Genomic DNA, 18,272 nt, shown 5'->3' with positions numbered 1-18,272 from the left:
TGGTGATCGTGTAATGAAAATATCGTTAATATAAACTTCACGTAGTTTTTTTTTTTTTTTATTGATGAACGACGACATAGAACGACGAAGAACGAAGCGATTATAAATTTATCTTTCTATAAAACTACGATTTAATTCAATCCTGTCGAAGAGAAAATGTTCAGATATACTTGAACGATAATAGTTTATTTAGAGATTTCTACATGCTCGAGTTAATTGTGAGCCAGAACGTTAAATTTGGTCGTGTTATAGTCGTGAGAAATTAATCGACAGACCCGAGATACATTATCGAGCGATGATCACGTGTTTGAAATAAGTTAAGCACGGACTTTGTCTTAATTTTTTTTCTTCTTTGTCGGCTATTTTATTCTGCACAGCACTGACGACGAACAAAGAACAAAGTAATTATAAATTTATCCTCCCATAAAATTGCGATCGAACTGTATCCTGCTGCGAAGAAAAAAACTTCAGATATTGTTGAACGATATGCGACATATACAATAAAATATCGGGGAACCATATTTCACTTCACAGTTATAATTAAATCCTAACCGACATCATTGAACGAAAAATCCTGGAATTTTCTGAATTCGATTTAAATTTGTTCCCTATCGGAGAAGACATGACATACCAAACAAAAATAAAAACAAATAAACTTACTTTTCGCGGCAAATTACTATACCTATACATCAATCATCGGGCGACAATCTTAACTTAAGAAGTTAAGAAGAAAGGGATTGTTAGCCCCGATAATCCGTTTTAAAATACGCTCGCTCCTATTCATTTTCTCCGCCCCGTCTCCGTTACCGTGGCGCAAAGAACGAAAATAAACGAGACTTATTTTTGCGTTGTTTCTGCTTGCAGGAGTGGAACGATTACAAGCTGAAGTGGAACCCGGATGATTATGGCGGTGTCGACACCCTCCACGTGCCGTCGGAGCATATATGGTTGCCGGACATTGTTCTTTACAACAAGTAAGTCGATCTAATTACGTCTGGTCACGCGACTTCTTTCACCGGATTAAAACCCGATAGCGGTTAAATTAATACCCTTCCCCACCTTTCTTACCCCGCGCGCGAAAGATAGAATTTCGATATCGGTTTTTACCTTCTCCCCATCGTGATAGGAAACGTGGTGGAAAAATACGTCGTCGGGGACGTCTCGAGGAGTCGTTACAACAGTTGGACAACAAAATTAAGACCGTTAAACGGCGTTGGGGGTCGTTTCGACGAGATGGGACGTCCGCCGCTGATAAGAAGCGATAAAATATACGACCGTGACCGAGGAAGAGCAATTTGTGCCGCGAGACGACGAGCCGTGGACGAAAACTGTGCACGGGTGCGGGCCAGACGCGCAATTCGTTCGTTCCCGAATGGTTTTATTTTTATAACCGGAAAGGGCACCGACTTAAACAACTGTTCGACACGTACATAACGCCCGATGTCGCGCAGCAATATTACGCTAGACTGCATGCTCGACCTCGTTTCAACCTCTCGTTGCGCTGTAATTTACATTCGTGTCCGCGGGGGACGATAAAATGGCGTGTGCACATAGGTGGCACGTTCAAAGGTTGAACGATACTGTAACGGTGCCGGATTAAAAATTAGCAACGTGGTATACATAGTTGTCTGCCTGTTTATTTTCGAACGATTGAAGGTTCATTTATCGCGAAAGTTTAACGCCACTCGAACGGGAAAATGGTAATTGCGAAATGAACTGAACGTAGGTATGGTAGAACTTCGTTTCAGTGAACTTTTCGTGGATGAATTTAATTATACGAATTTTTATTACACGAACGGAAAATTACGAGACGAAAGTCCAGTGGGCTTCTATATTATATCAACTCCAAACGTATAAACTAACTATCCTCCAAAAATATGAAAGAATCATATTCTACGTGCCATAGTTTTCGATTATATTATATTATATTAACCCCAAACTTATATTATATTAACTCCAAACGTATAAAATTAACTACCCCCCAAAAGTATGAAAGAAACATCATGTTCTACGTGCCACAGTTTTCGAATTATAGATGATTGAAGAAAATATTCAAAATGTCGCGGTATGCCTAAGGCTTGTCCAGTGTTTGCGAAAAATATCTGTCGATACGAGTTATAAATTTTATTTTTGCTGTTTAAAATCTATCGGGGTGAATAATGTACATGATTTGCAAGAAGGAGTTCATTCGAAGAATAGATTCGAGAAATACTTGGTATTTTCGAGCGAGTATTTTAATATGTTGACTGTCGCATGAAATTTGTTCGTTTTGCCTACGGAACATTCAAGGTTCAAGAAGTATTATATCACAGTAAGAAAAGTGTAACGAAGTTGTTTAAAATTACAAACTTGTTCTTGTCGATGATATATTCATCTTGTTCGAATTATTTTAAAATATTATTAGAAATAGAGACATCACCAAACGTAATCGCCGGCGGCAGTTTATAGATTCACCATTTAAGAGTCATCCTGTGTAACTCGCAACATTCGTACATTATATACTCAAAGATGACTCTAATATAGTTTAACCTCTTGCGCTGGAATGACGAGAATTTTTTTATCCCAAAATTGCAATATTTTCTCAGTTTTAAGTATATTTAAATATAAGTATATATATATATTTAAATTAAGTATATTTAAATATAACCCAGACAACAACAGATAATAAATTTATCACTTCTTAGTAATTTCTATCCAGTGATATATCGATGAATTCAGAAAGAAGACGAATTGTTGTATACGGTTTGGTCACTCGTTACGGTCCGTGAGCCAGCTGCCAGCGGCAAGGGGTTAAGAAGCATCTCGCAAATGATGGTTCAAAAGAAGAGAGACATTCAAGGGAGCTCAGGATAGCTTTCAGTCGTTCTTTCGCGTTAATCTGGCCGACGTTGATCCCTTTTTTTCTCTATCGCTCTTTCCCGGGGCGGTGGTCGGAGTGTATCGGGTCACAGTCACGGTGCGCTACGTCGTCCGTCACCTTGGTACCCGCCATACTTCATAGGATTTTAGAGGAAAGTGCAGAGCACGGTATCTCGTAAACTACCGCGGAATATTCCGCGCCGGTACGTGACGTTTTCAACGAAGAGCTCGCTAAGGCCATTTTGAAAATCCATGGCCGAAACGGGACCGCATACGAGACCCGCGTATCCTCGGCCGAGCGAGGCGAGCCGAGGAACGCTGAGAAATAGGATGTACTTCGCCCCGAGGACGACACTTTTACGAGGAAGTAGGGTCGAGTCGTCGTGATACCACGGTGGTCTAAATGGCTCTCGATTTCCATAGCCCATGAGAGATCTCTCATGCATTCTTTCCTTGAATCCTTAGGTTTAGAGATCGAATGCTTTCGACGTTCGACGAAGGAAAATTAAAATGGGATCGTTTCGGTCGGTGTATTTGGATCGTTGGATGAAGAAAGGCCAAAGGTCGGTGAAACATTTAAGTATGAATAAATATTTCTTCTTGTAGTGTAAAATTGTTTCAGAATGGTCTATAATGTTGAAAGATTTGATGGTTTTATCAATACGAGTCGAATTGTTCAATATTCAATACATGTCCATAGTGATAGAAATTTTTATTCAAATCCTATTTACATTTATTTAACAAACGTAGTCATTTGTATCCAGAAAATAATTATTATAGAAAGTAATTATTTAATATTATTATAATATATATAACATTTGTTAAATAATTATTATTACAGAAAATAATTATTTAACAAATGTAGTCACTTGTATCCAGAAAATAATTATATATTATATAAAAAATAAACAAACTTGGTAGATATTTGTAACTGTCTCTGCACTATCCACGAGTGGGTTCGTTTGAAGTCTCGTCGAAAAATCGAAACTATAGCGCGAGTAGTAAGAAACAACCGGTAGCTAATTCGATTATATAGCTAGTTGCTCTAATTAGAAAACTGAATTTCAGCACGATGGTTCTCGAATTTTGTTGCGCGTTCAAAGTAATCGGTTTCTTTTTCGCGCTTCCCCAAGAATTTAATTGCTTCCACAATAGTTACCGGATAGTACAGCACGATACGTGGAAAGAAACTAAATTTAACTTGGTTCGAACGGAGCTGGCACACGTCTTTTATTCGCGATTCAATCGACAAGCTCGAAGTAGATCGTTTGTGTCCTTCGAAACTGTCTCGTTGCCTGATGTTTGATTGAAGTTGAGATTGCGCGGATGGGAAGAGTGATCGAAAAACGAAGCGTTTTTACGTCTGTTCTTTGGTTTCTCAATTTTGCTATTGACTTTGACTATCAAATTATAATATACGATTTCAAGTTGATTCTACGATTAAATATAGTTTTCGAGATAAACTCACATATTTATTAACGTGTCAAGTGCTACACAACTATTTTAATACCAGGCTCGCTCCATCATCTCTATCGCTTACATTTTTTTTTTTCCATCGTCTTGGAATCGAACTCTTCTCGTCGAACGTAAAGAAAATAAAATTCAACAATTATTATATAACAAATTTCTCTCCACTTCTAATTTAAATCTATAACAATAATCTCTTTCCATTTCATAAAAATAAAACAAACCTCTTTCCACTTCTTCAATTTTTGTGTTCGAAAAATTTTGAAACGGCAAGAAAAATACGCAATCTGGTTATCGAATTCAGCTCGCTCGAAACCGAGGGACGACCAGAAAACAGGTGATTTTTCGAGCTTTTTCACGCTCGTTCTCCATAACGAATGCGCAACGTGCTCGATCCCGTGCACCAAAAAAAANAAAAAAAAAAAAAAAGAAAGAAAAAAAAACAAAAAAGAGAAGCTCGATCGTTTCCCTCCTCGTTGATACGTACGATCAAACTTTTTCGCCGGGGTGTTCGCGTCGACGAGTTGTGTCTCTCATTGTGTATCAGGCCGCGGAGCCTGTTTTCCTTTGACGGGCTGTGAGACGCGTCTCTCGACGTCTCGACGCGAGTTTTTATTTTCAATTACGCACCGGAGTGGCTACGACACGGCCCACGGCGTTCAATGCTAAATCACAAAGGGAAACGTTCTCGAAAGTCGAAACTCTCGACATACATTACGCCGTTTCAATTACTCGAACAGCGACAGGGAAGAACAGTGGATGGTAGGATGAATCGATTGTCCTGGGCTCGAACGCTTCGAAAGGCTCAAAGTATCGGGATGGATGGATGGATGGGTGGGAGGAGGGGGGTGGAGAGATGGGTGGGAAATGGGGGGGGGGAGGCTTTGTGCATCACCGACGACAGTATGCAAATGCATCCTCCGAGAGGATGACTTCCTGTCGTCCTTCTCCACGATCTTGCCAGCTGATGGCAACGACAGATAGAAGTAATTTGTATGGAATATTCGAATCTGATTAATAATTTACATTGGCCGAAGACCGGGGGAGCGGGACGTTCGAAGCGGAATCGTTCGAGGCGAGCGCGAGCCTTCAAAGAAAACTTGGTCGCCGCGAGTTGAAAGGGACTTTTCTCATTGACGATCAGAACGATATCGAGAGGCACCGTCTCGATAATATAGTCATTGTTCGGTGGGGGATGAATTTTGATGGCGTTCGCTCGGTTCGACGTCGCCGAGGCCCGGTGACCGTGTTTCCCCTTTTCGATCGCTCTCGCTCTTTGATCGTTTCATCGAATTTCACCCCTCCCCTCTGTCGAGAGCAATTCGCTGTTTAATAACTTGGTCACTTTGCTTTGTTGTCTCGACGGGACCGGTTCATCGATTGCTTTCTGGGCGGGGGCCGTTTCTTTTTTTTTTTTTTCTTTTTTTTAACGAGCGAAAAACGATGAATTATCGAACGCGAAAGTTGCCGCTCTGAATTCGCGAGACACCGGCGGCGTGTCTGAAACAATTCACTCGTACTTGGAAGTTCTCGAGCGTAACTTCGAGGCCAACGCCCCTCGTTCCTCGACCAGACCGTGGGAAGATCCCCTTAGGCCTTGGAGGGTGTATCAATTAAATCGAAGTCAACCGTTGCTCCGGTAAACTTGACTGTGGTGGAGGAGTCGCGTGGTATTCGATCCGCCTGGTCTTTCCCGCGCGATAACTTTCACACGCCGCGATCCTCGTATCGATTTAATCGATCGAATTCCCTGTTGCTATACCACTCGCTATACGTCTCTCTCTCTCTTTTTCTCTCTTTCTCTCTCTCTCTCTCTCTCTCTCTCGCGCGCGCGCACGAACGCACACAATTCGGAATTCTCGTCGCTGAGCTGACACTTCTGAAACGATGAATAAAAACATTTTTCGCCCGCGGAGTCGCTCACTCGAAGTGCACAGCGCTCTTCAACCCTCACGAGAAGCCTGAAGATGCACGATATCGAGACAGTTAATAAGCTCGTTCAATTTCAAGGGGCGAAACGCCGAGAGACTCCGCGTTTCCGTGAACGTGGCGCTCAGTCGTTGAATCCCGGCGCCGCGTCTACAAATTCCACCATAACGTTGTTGCAGGTTGTGTGTACAACATCTAGCCAGCCATTCAGTTCGAAATTTACGACTACGAAGCTTCAAGTAGGAAGCTCTTGTTAAAATTGTTTCTTCTAATTTTCGTCTCGGTCGTGACTCTCTCAGCCCAATTTTCCTTCATTTGGCTTTTTCCTTTTCCATGTTTCGTCAAAGTGAAGGGGGGAATTGCGGGCGCTTAAGGAAAATAAATAAATTAAACAATATTTGTCCCATTTGAAAAATGGTTAGACACGACTTGCTGTAACGTGTCTGTGTTATAAATTAACCTCTTGCGCTGGAATAACGTGCCACGCTCGTCGAGAATTTTTGCAACAGTTTTCTCAGTTTTAAGTATGTTTGAATGTTATCCAGGCAAAGCAAATGATAAGTACATTACTTCTTAATTATTTCGAATCAGTGATATCATACGTACGAGTTCGAAAGAAAAAGAAAGCGACGAATTATTGTATATACGGTTGGGTCATTCGTTATGGTCCGCAAATCAGCTGCCAGCGCAAGAGATTAATGTAGTAAAAGCCACGTTGAAATGGATTGATGTACCTTAGTTTGGTTTAGTTTAGCCGAGAGTTAGATCGAATTTGACGTCTTATCTTGCTCAGGGCAACCGGCACAGTTTCTTGAAGCACGAAGTTGTTCTTCTGTCGTTCTTTTATACATTAGAAAAATTGGCAGCTGAAAAATTGTAGCCAATCAGATTCTCTTTTTTTTTTTTTTTCGAAGTGTTGCACATGGTTTTTTTTATTCACTTAATCTTTTCTTATTGATAGCGGAACATTAACCGTTTGTTCACGCAAGAAATAAATAGAAATAAAGTCATAGAAATCAAAGTTTCAACAAAAATAAAACCCTGTCCGTACCTATTTTCTTGCATTCTTTGCACAGAAAATACAAATAGAATTTTCATTTCTCACGTTCCCATTTCTTGACACACCAAGTGTAAAATCCAGCCCTCTCTGGATTGATCGTTACGAATGGAATGTTACACTTTGACACTTTGAGTGTGAAATTTTCTCTACTTCAGAGTCTTTCGCTGCTTTGAATTTTCGAGGATGATTTGCTTCAAAGATCAAACTTTTGATTACGTAGAACGAAAACGTTTGAAAAAACTTGTATAATTTCCATTCTTACGAGTCATCTCGCAGTCAGTTGTCTTTCGTTGACTAACATTGTTGCTAAAAAAATAACATAAACACAGCTATGAATAATCGTTTTAGTAGTAAGTTTGTTGCTGCACCACGTCGCAAAGCCGAATCGAGAGTTTGCGAACAGTTCTATAATTTTGGAGAACGGAACAGGAATAACGGCATGAATTACGGCGAAGCGGTGATCGTGGGAACGAACCACGTAGCGGAAAGTGCTGTTTTGACGAATAGTTTCGGTTTAAAGAATCTCCGAGCACGGGTGGGACCAGTGGGTAGGAATTATTCGCGAAGTTTCGCGCAAACTTTGAACGATTCTTGAACGGGGAACAACTAAAGTCGCTTTTCGAAAGTAAGAAAATTATATTTCTTCGTTAAACGGGGATTTAACGTAGGGTATCGAAGGAGAGGGAAAACAGCGATTTTCGCTGCGTGCATTTGCAAACTTGGAACGTTTACAGAGCAACAAGGATTTTTAACTTTTCACAGTCGCTAACTTATTTGTTGGATAAAGTCGAGCTTTCGAGAAGAAACGACGGTAATAAAATATCGCGAAATCTGTACAATTACTATAATTGTTACACTATACATTAATCTACATAACAGTGATACGTTCAGTATGTTCAGTAACAGTAATAATATATATTTAAAGTCATTTGTGTTCGCGCTATTCGGATGATAGAACTATTTTCTGTGTTACTTGAGATGTTTATATATAAGAACACTACACTTGCGTTAAATTATACATTACATTTGTAATGTATACTTGTTGAATCATACATTACATTTTAGAATCTTTTACAAGTAAAAGATTCTAAAAATTAACATTTCTTTCGCTCAAGCCACTGAAACTTTTTTCTAAATGTTTGAAACGCCTCGACGTACGGTTCCCATCATTTTTGCTTATTTCAGTTTGTGGAAAAAATGTGTACATATACGAAAATCTTTTACGAAATAATCTCTTATTATATCTATTTCTAATGTTGCTTTTTAATAAAATTTTGTACCTCGTCTTTAAATAAATTTTTGCATGATGAATGTAATACGTATAAAACTGCGTATAAAATAATTTAATACAGAGGTATTTATTATTAATTCCAGTCAAACAGTAGAACAGTAGTTTGGATACGAGAAGTTGTATTTTGAGTGATAGCATGATACATTTAAAATATGCAACTTATTACTTTGACTCTTTGTTATTTTTGACCTTGTAATTGTTGTGTATCTCTGGATTAATTAATTAAAAATTAAACGCGTACGTATACATTAATATCCGAAGGTCGCAGATAATCTGAGAAATACGTGTTTTAAATGTTTTTTTTAATTAATAACTGTCTAATTTATGTATACTGCAATTATATGTACACATATTTCCTATTAATTTTAATATAATTTTAATATAATTAAGGATTTTTGATACATCTGTACAATCTTTCTCCAAAAATTGACATTGCAATGTAGATTTTAAGTTACTGTATCTATCAGATACATCGCGACCTCTGAAAGACCGCGACTGCCCCCGGATTAAGAGATTAAGCTCTACTTTTACTTATTTTCGTAGCTGGAATACATAGCTCTCGGTACAGCATTAAATTCACGCTTTATATTCAAGAAAAAGATAAAATACTTTTCTTCACGGTCATAAAACTGAACATGTAAAATTCCGATTAGCCGGCATAATTCCGAGTATCCAAGATCGGATAATTGGATCATACTTATCAAGTGCTGAAAGGAAGCAAAATATTTTAAAGAACGCTATAAAAAGATAAAATATATTACTAATAAAAGAGTAATAAAAACAATAGAAATTAATAAAGAATAAAATAATATACTTACAAATGTGGAATATATTTAATTTTCTTCTCTTATAAATATAAGTATGATTTGCAACGAAGAGAAATAGTTGATGAAAATTTGTCGAGCATACCTGCATTATTGGAACTTTATTGTTGTACAATTGTGAGTTTTCAGATTAGAATATCACGTGATTTTCAGCATTTTATGATCGATAATGCTACTGCGAGGCAGATAAATTCTCAACATAATTTGTCGATCTTTTGGGAAAATTATTTTTATAAATAGCTCGTTATTGTATTGTTAATAATTGTAGCAGTTGTACTAGTTTAGCCTTTCGTTATATCTAAATATTAATCTAAATATTTAATATTTAATATACCAAAATTAATCTAACCGACAATATTATTATTATCTGATATTAGAATTTAATATTCCAATATCACCAGAAGAATTTTTTTAATGAAATCTCGAATATAATACGGTACTTGTATCTAAGTTCTGCTTGCAATTACAAAACTATCGTCACGTGTGTGATAATATACATAGGATGATTTAGTATTAACAAGAAGAAGAGGTTGACAACACATTTTTAACGACCCACATAGAGCGTTCCTTCGATCATTTAATTCTTACAATTAATACTTTAACATAAACGCCCACTCGGTGCTTTATCTGCTCGATAATTCTCTCTCACTCGCTCAACAGTAAGAAGTAACAAGACATCTTCTACACATGGAACACGTAATATAAATCGCAGAAGCATGTAAATTGTTACGAGGTAAATAAAACTTGCAACGAAATTACGTTCAAAGCTGACGATTTTACAAAGAACACCTGAAACGTTGAAAATGCCCGAGCGTCCCTCTTTCAATGGCCAGCGGCTGTAGAACTTACGAAAGCAATTTATATGTATGCATGTAAATTAAGCGTCGCTCGATGGTGATATTTATTAGCAGGGGCGGAAAGTTCCGCCGAAAGTGGTCCTTCTTTTTTCAGGAGACAGGGGAAAAGTTGTCATGGAAGAGTGTGTGTGTGTGTGTGGCGAACTTTCTCGCGGAAAATCGATAAGTCGCGAGACGACGGGTGGGGGGGGGGGGGGTGAGGGGCACGTTCGCGAGAGGTCGAGGGTCCAGGACAGATCGTCGGATGAAATTTAATTAAGAAACGATCGGCCCGAAGGCGAAACGAACGACCCTGTATTCGTTGTAGTCGTTGACTGTCGTAAATAAAACCGCGGGGCATTGTACGAGTTGCATTCGATATTAACACCTTGATAAATCTGAATTCGATATTCCGACTCGATGTCGATAGGCGTACCGCCGCGATTCCGCCTGTAATTGAACCTATCGATTATAGGACACACTATACAGTAAAATACAGCGCCATACAAAGGTCTTGGACCATCCATTTTGCTGGTTCTTCTTCTTCTTCTTCTTGTACTTTTTCTTTTTTTTTTTTCTAACGATAAATAAATATACCGTGGCTCGTGGAAATATTTGAACACTTAATTGCTTTCTGTGTGTGTGTATGTGCTGTATCTGTTGTGTAAATTATATTTTATTTGCAGTTTTATTGTGCTTTTCATTTTGTTAAAATTTGAAGATGTATGATCGTACATTATGCACACGACATACGATTAATGCATATTTATTATTCAAAGCACAATCTTACTCCGAACGAAATATTATAATACCGCTTTTGAAAAGAATCTCCGAAAGATGAACCTCTGAAAAAACGTGACGATAAAGTCTACCTAACCCAGATGAGCTGAAGGATAATACTCTTCTACTCGATGAAACCGTCTGGACAACGAACCGCGAATCGGCTCAGAACCGGTTCGAAAGAGCCAGGAATTCAATATTGACGTTGAATTAATTATCGGAGTACAACCACGTCGTGGTCGTCGTGGTCGTCGTTTAATCGTGCTCAAGGAGGCCGATGAATATTCATAGAACGAGTTGATCCACGTGGTTAAATTGCTCATTATAGAATCGAGAAGGTGGAGATATGGTTTTGTCAGAGATAGATGGAGTAGGATTGGAAAGACAGACGGTCGTGCTGGTTTCACAGGACGATTGAGCGGTTGGGAGGGTTGGAGGAGGACGGTGATACACCGGAGGGGAAAGTTGAAATTACATGGAAACTATTTCCCTCGGCGGCTCTATCTCGGCCCTGTACCCCTGTCAGGGGAAAACGATTTTTCGTTGAAAGTGATCCAATAGCCGGTGAAAAAAGCGCGGACCCGCGGCTCGCGCTTGTATCGGCCCGAAACAGATAGGACAGGATCCAATAAACTCGGCGAAGCGTCGGGGCGCAATCAACGATGCAAATGCTCAGGCGGCATGAAGAAAAGCTGTGTAAAGGATGGGCAAAGTGTTTTTTCCACGTACGGCGATGTTTCCGTGTCGCATCGCCGTGCTCTCGTTAATCGTTTTCGTTTTCGTTCTCGTACGATTGGGAGATCGGGAGACGTTCGATCAGAAGATGTAATCAGCGGCAACCGTGGCAACTCGAGATTCCCCTGGAATAGTGGATGAGGTGGCAATTCCCTCGTTTTGCGTAGGAATAAACGTGCACGGCGGAATCCTTTCGCCGGCGGTATAATTAATTGGCCGATAGGGGTCTCTCGCTGCGGTGGAGATTTCGAGCGGAGTGAAAATTGAACGAAATATTCGACGCGGAGGCCGGCGAAGGTTGGAAAGGATTTAATATCGAACGCGATTATGATTGAAGTGAAAAAGGAACGGAAGCAATTGAACGTGCTACCGTGTCGGGAATGAGGTTCAATTATGCTCTGTAACGCGCTGATCGAAAAGGTATCGAATTGTCAATGAGATTGAAACGAGACATAGACCGTGCACGTGTGTGAGAAAATACATGCGAAGTGGAACTATATGCAAAGAGAAAATATGAAAAACACAGTTTTCGTTTTGCATCTCGGTTCTTTTGTTATTTGTCGTTAGGTTTGTTAAACGTTTGTTCTCATTGCAGAAACTATGAAATTTCTGTGATAGATTGACGATTTGGACGAGTGTCCATGTTCATTGATTACGCTAGTTCGCGTCTCTGTGACGTATATACGTCGTAAAAATAGATCCCTTATTAAAAATTTTGTTGAGAAACGAGAAATTAGATCTGCTGAATCAACTAAATAAACGAATCGTGATAACATTCTTCTATATTCGGAATAGATCAAAGAGACGGTCAAATTTTCGAAATTGAAATTGCAAATGTGCTCTGGCTGAAATTTGTTTACTCGGCGATTGAATATTCATTGGCCGTGAAAGATGCAGCTTCAGTCCCGTCAAATCGACGAAAAATCACACTCATTTGAATATATGGACAAGAACGATCAGCATCCAATGTAAGCCTTTCCGTTTATTTTAACGTATTCGATTCGCGTAGCAGTTTTACTACACATTCAATATAATCATAATTCAAATCTTGTTTATTTACTCGTTTGTTAGTAATTGTTCCAATTGAAAATAGAAGGAAAGAAAGAAAAGGGAATAAAGTTAGGCTTTGCGAAGTGAAATACAGCTAACATAGAGAAAATAACAAAGAGTTGTAATGAGATGAATATTTCGGTATTAAAATAAATTAAGTGTCTTATAGATAAATCGAAGACCGACTCTTCTGTAGTTACACGCTCAAGTAATTGGATCGCCAATCTGAAATCGTTTATGGACAAAATCGATCATTGCGCAAGGTGGACGAAATTTATCAGCTGAAGAAACGACGAGCTGTCAATCAAATTTGAATAAGGAAAGGATGTTAGTAGTCTTTCTTTGATTTCTCAGTGCGATCGTACGAAATCGTAGTTATCAAATTATCACAACACGTTATAAATGCACGTGATCGATCGTTTACCTCTTTTCGTTGGTTTATTTCCTTCTAAATAATTATGGTTTCTCCTCTGTCCACCATGCAACAGTTTTGCTTCGTCCCTCCGACCGATTCCTCGATCATTTTCGACCGACTTATATCTCCGCAAAATTAAAAAGAATATTTCGAATTCAGACAAAACGTGAAAAAGTTCCCCTTTAAAATTCATTGTAGTTCTCAAAATGATAACTAGATGAAAGTATTCAAATTTTTCAAGATCAAGGCTAAGAATTTCGAGTCGTTCTATGACTATTATTTTCACGACTAAGTCTCGCCTCGTACTCTGTTTTTGAGCAGTGTCTTAGATCCAATAGTGCTTAAAATTCAAGCACTATTTTTGAGCAGTGTCTTAGGTCCAATAGTGCTTAAATTCAAGCACTATTTTTGAGCAGTGTCTTAGATCCAATAGTGCTTAAATTCGAGCCAAACGTCGGACAGTAATGGCGTGTCATAAACCCGCAATTCAGTGCTTCGGCAATTAGTGGGCGAGATACTTCTCGTGTCCACTCCTCTTCAGAGACTTTGGGCCAGATTGGACGCCCGGAGTGCTCGAGGTCCGAACATAACCGCCTCTTCGTTTGTCAATTACCGGAAAACCAGCTGCTCCGGACGTTTGGCATAAAGAGACGAACGCCTGCCAGGAATTCTAAATTTTTCTAAACAGAAATTTCCAAATGATTCGAGAGGATTTTCTGCTTTCGACGCTCTATGGTAGTTCACCAGTTCGGCTCATCTCAACGAGAAAGTTTTTTTTTGCTCCTAACCCTTTGACCACTGTTGGCGCCTAAAGACGCTTGGTAAATTTGCGGTTGCGATACTGTAGGCGCTTAACCTACTTTGATCGTGGGACACGAGGGGCGCCTACAGGCGCCCGGGGAATTTTATCGACCCCCATAATCCCAGCAAATCTCATTTGAACCAGAATGCAAGCGAATGCTAATTCAACGGTTACATATTATTTAAATATGTTTATTTCTTTTTATATATCCTTAAAATGAGAAATAAAGGGATAATAAAATGGTCAGAAAAAGTGTTTTCAATTCATGTTGCGTAGATTCATATATTTTGTAGATACGATGCAATTGTTTGATAACTTGGTACAATCATCGTACTACAAAGAGAATGACTATGTAAGTGAGATGTATGCAACAAAATGTACATTCTTATACGACGTAAATTACAACGATTTAATTTAACTACTCTCTTTTTTAATTATTTGAAAACGATTGTGTATTTATGTCCTTAGTGACTGTTTTATATATATATATATATATAAAATATTTACAAATTTATATATATATATATTTTATATATATATATATATTTACAAAGTTTTATATATATATATTTTATATATATATATATTTACAAAGTTTTATATATATATATAATATATATATATATATATATTTACAAATCTCCTCGACGATTGTTACAAAAAGCTTAATGTTAATGTTAAATATTTAGTACGTGCACTATTCAATTCACTGCAGAATACGAATAAATAAATGATATTGGTTTGATGCAGCGGAATTCAGTGTTTTGATTATTTTCAGTGTACTTTCTCAGGAAATCGCACGCCTGAGCGAAAAACTTTCGCCGTTCTCGGTGTAGGTCGCGCGAACTGAATTCCTACCGGTACGGTACGTCTGCTACGTCTCAAAGTCTTCCGTAGATGTTTCATGACGCGGATTCCAACCGTGCTCGATCGGTGATTACGCAGTCGCGTTGCCGGTTGATGCAACATCGTTTTCCCCGAGACGAGAAAACAATCGGGAAGCGAGCGACGATGGAGGAATGGGCATGGACCGATGTGGCGAGTGTCGGAGGTGCGCCTGATGCAATCAACAGGGGTAAATAGATGTCAGTTGGCAGAGGGAAGTGGATGAGAAAGGGTTCGGTACAATGACCCGGAGGGGCGCGTACGTGCGGGCGGCCAGCGCGAAATGCAAAGTTAAAATATGCAGGGAACGTACGTGAGCCGGAATCTCGTTACTCCATTATCGCCGGATTACCGCGTCTGGGACGAGCTGCAGGCGCGGTAATCCGGTCGCGCCAACGGCGTGACGCCCGTTAACGAAGTAACACGGCCTCAAAGTAACCACGTCGGACCTAACTCGCGAGATACAACCGGCCTTGTCCATATTCTGCCAATTTCCTGTTCCTTCGCGCGGCCCGCGTGTTTAACCGCGATGTGCCACGCACGACGAGAATTTTTCCTCCCAAAGTTGCAACATCTTCTCAGTTTTAAAGTATAGTTTTAAGTACAACACAGGCAAAACAAATGATAAGTTTATTTACTTCTCAATAATTTCCATCCAGTGACACCATACCGCGCGAGCTCAGAAAGAAAGCTCGACGGGTTATTGTATACGGGTTATTGGTCACTCGTTCTGGTCCGCAATCAGTTGCCAGGCGCAAGTGGTTAACCTTTCAAAACCTCATTCGCACAGTCACTGTCTGCAGGTCTGCTGCCAATTTTCAGAGTTTCAATTAACTCTCGACAGGCTGCACCGCCGCCGGTGCTTGGAATAACATTTCTCTGTCGATTACCGTTGCACGGAATTGATCCGCAGAGAGGAGTCAAAAGTGTCGTCTCACCCTTCCTCGCCGTAAAAATTATCTTCGAATCGGGGCGAAGCAAACGCAAAATCGTACAGATTTAACGATTATTATTCGCGCAATGACGGTTGAGCCGCTGTCTCCTCCGTTCGAAAAGATTCGAGACACGAAATTTCCATCGGAGACACTGAAGTAAAAAAAAAGAAAAACATGAAGAAAGTTTATAATACATTGGACTGTACGCAAGTTTCGACTTGTATGTTTTACGAAAGAAATTATTTTAAAATGCACTGTTCCACGTCTAGAAAGTATTTAACAGAAATTATAAATTGGTCATTTTTGGCTCGAAACAAATATGAAAAAGAAACATCGATCGGTGAGAATATTCTTCGGAATAGAATTATTACTCAAAAGTGTTTTCATCAATGTTTCTGACTCTCCTTTTCCCTCTCTCTTTCTCTCCTATTCTACACGAGAGAAAAATATCCGTAAAAGAGAATGAATTCGTCACCTTTCCGCGGAGTGCATTCTCCGGTGGGCAAGGCCAGGCGATAACGACGAAACAACACTGTCGCTCGTAACATCGTCGGAATTACGTTCTCGTTGCTTGCACCTTTGGAATTCACGCGGCGACGGGCCGGGGCGTCGTCGTGTCCTGTTCACACCCGGTGACACGCGGCGTTAAGTTTATGATTCATAGGGTGGGCGATGAGTCGCAGCACGCGACAGCTTATCGGGCGCGGTAATACATTTAACGTTTGAAACAGAGGAGGCAAGCATCGCGTTGAATTAAAAGGAAATTGAACTGTTCGCGGGACTATCAAATTTCTGACTTGCAACGCTCGTAAGTCACGCGTCCAGCCACTCCTGCCGGATTTCCGCTTTTACTGTGCGAATTAACCGAGCGAACGTGCGCCTAACTCTTTCTTCGATCGATCATCTTTGTCTCCTGTGATTTATCATGGAACTGTTGTTCCTCCGAAACTGTTGTTTGTACGATTTGAGCGCTCGAGACAGGATTCTTGGAGAAATATCTGAGAGACTGGAGTCTCTTCTTCAAGTGGTACAGATTCGTAATTTTCACTCATCTTTATTTTCTTCTGCGTTATTTTATATATATATTTCTCGGTGTGTTTATCATTGTTCTGTTTTACTTGAAATTCTTCGTTATTGACATAGAAAACTAGAAAAATTGAATGTCGTTTGAGTAATCAATTCGTTAAGAACCAAGTAATAAAACAAAGTCGGGAAGTTGTATAAAAGTTGTATAAAAGTTGTATAAAATGTTGTGTCAGGATGGAAACATTTACAAGAACAGTGAATAATTTACATGTTGGATAAATCAACGATACAAAAAAAAAAAAAAAAAATATCTACGATATTATAATATTTGAATTTCCTCGGGCTTTATAAAATTAGAACAACTAGGTTAAGGATGACGACGAAATATTAAACTCCTGCAAATTCTCTTTCACGAACATGCTTTTATAAAACGGAATTTACTGACGTAAATCTAGCAAAGTAAAGAAATTGCAAATGAAATTTGACGTTGTTCAATCTCGATAGCTTAGTTAAACTCTAGATCTTGGTGTAAATTCGTATTTTTAGATTTCGAAGGAATTACAAATTTTCTTCAAAGAAACAAGCTGTTTAAAATTTTTGCTTCATCCTTGTAACTCCAGTGTTTCATATTTTAGATATTTCTGAATATTACGTGCATTCTGTATCATTCTTTGTTCCAAATTTCAAATTTTCTAAAAAGAAATTCTTTTCATAATATATTTCTTTTAGCAAATCACCGACGCGTACATTACAATTTAAAACTTGTTAATCAAAAAAAAAAAAAACTTCTTCGAGTAAATAAATATTTCAAGTAAATAAATATATATGTAATATATATTTCGAGTAAATAAATATTTAATTATTTTCTTACTAAAATTTAAACTATCGTCCGGTCAATGATCATATGATTATGCATTTCACGTTTACTAAAATTTAGGACAGTCGATTTTATTTTCCATTTTACATTCTCCGTGTCAGAGATTAGTAACAAAATCCAATTAAACGAAAGATTCCAAATTACTACGTTCCTAAAACTGGGGCCAGTATTATCAATTAAGATTTGAAACTCAAAGTTTCTCTGCTTTCTTTGGAAAAACGTACGAAGAGTGCTTCTGAATCACCCTTAAATCACCTAAAAAAAACAAAAAAAAAAAAAAAATACACCATGCAATTACACCTCTCGCGGTGCACTCGACGTTTCTCACGATTATCACCTTTCATCTTCACGCCACTAACACGACCTCCGACTACCCGAAGACGATCCTCCGCTCGATCCTCCACTCGTGCCAGATGATCCCTGAGAGGGGAAGAACAATCCCCCGAAACAAGTGCAACTCTCTCTCTCTCTCTCTCTCTCTCTCTCTCTCTCTCTCTCTCT

At 39.0% G+C, this 18,272-nt stretch overlaps 1 protein-coding gene across 1 annotated transcript in view; it reads left to right on the top strand.

The window, feature by feature from the left end:
- The window catches only part of LOC122538788 (acetylcholine receptor subunit alpha-like 1), a 132,472-nt gene that overhangs the window by 52,760 nt on the left and 61,440 nt on the right, over positions 1 to 18,272 (top strand). The window contains exon 3 of the mRNA XM_043673156.1: positions 865 to 974. Coding sequence (XP_043529091.1) covers positions 865 to 974 — 110 coding nt within the window. The remainder of the gene's footprint in view (positions 1 to 864; positions 975 to 18,272) is intronic.

This window comes from Frieseomelitta varia, unplaced genomic scaffold (assembly GCF_011392965.1).
Source record: "Frieseomelitta varia isolate USP_RPSP 00005682 unplaced genomic scaffold, Fvar_1.2 scaffold_177, whole genome shotgun sequence".
Classification (NCBI taxonomy): Eukaryota; Metazoa; Arthropoda; class Insecta; order Hymenoptera; family Apidae; genus Frieseomelitta; species Frieseomelitta varia.
The sequence above is the reverse complement of the archived record's forward strand: the minus strand, read 5'-3'. Positions and strand labels throughout refer to the sequence as shown.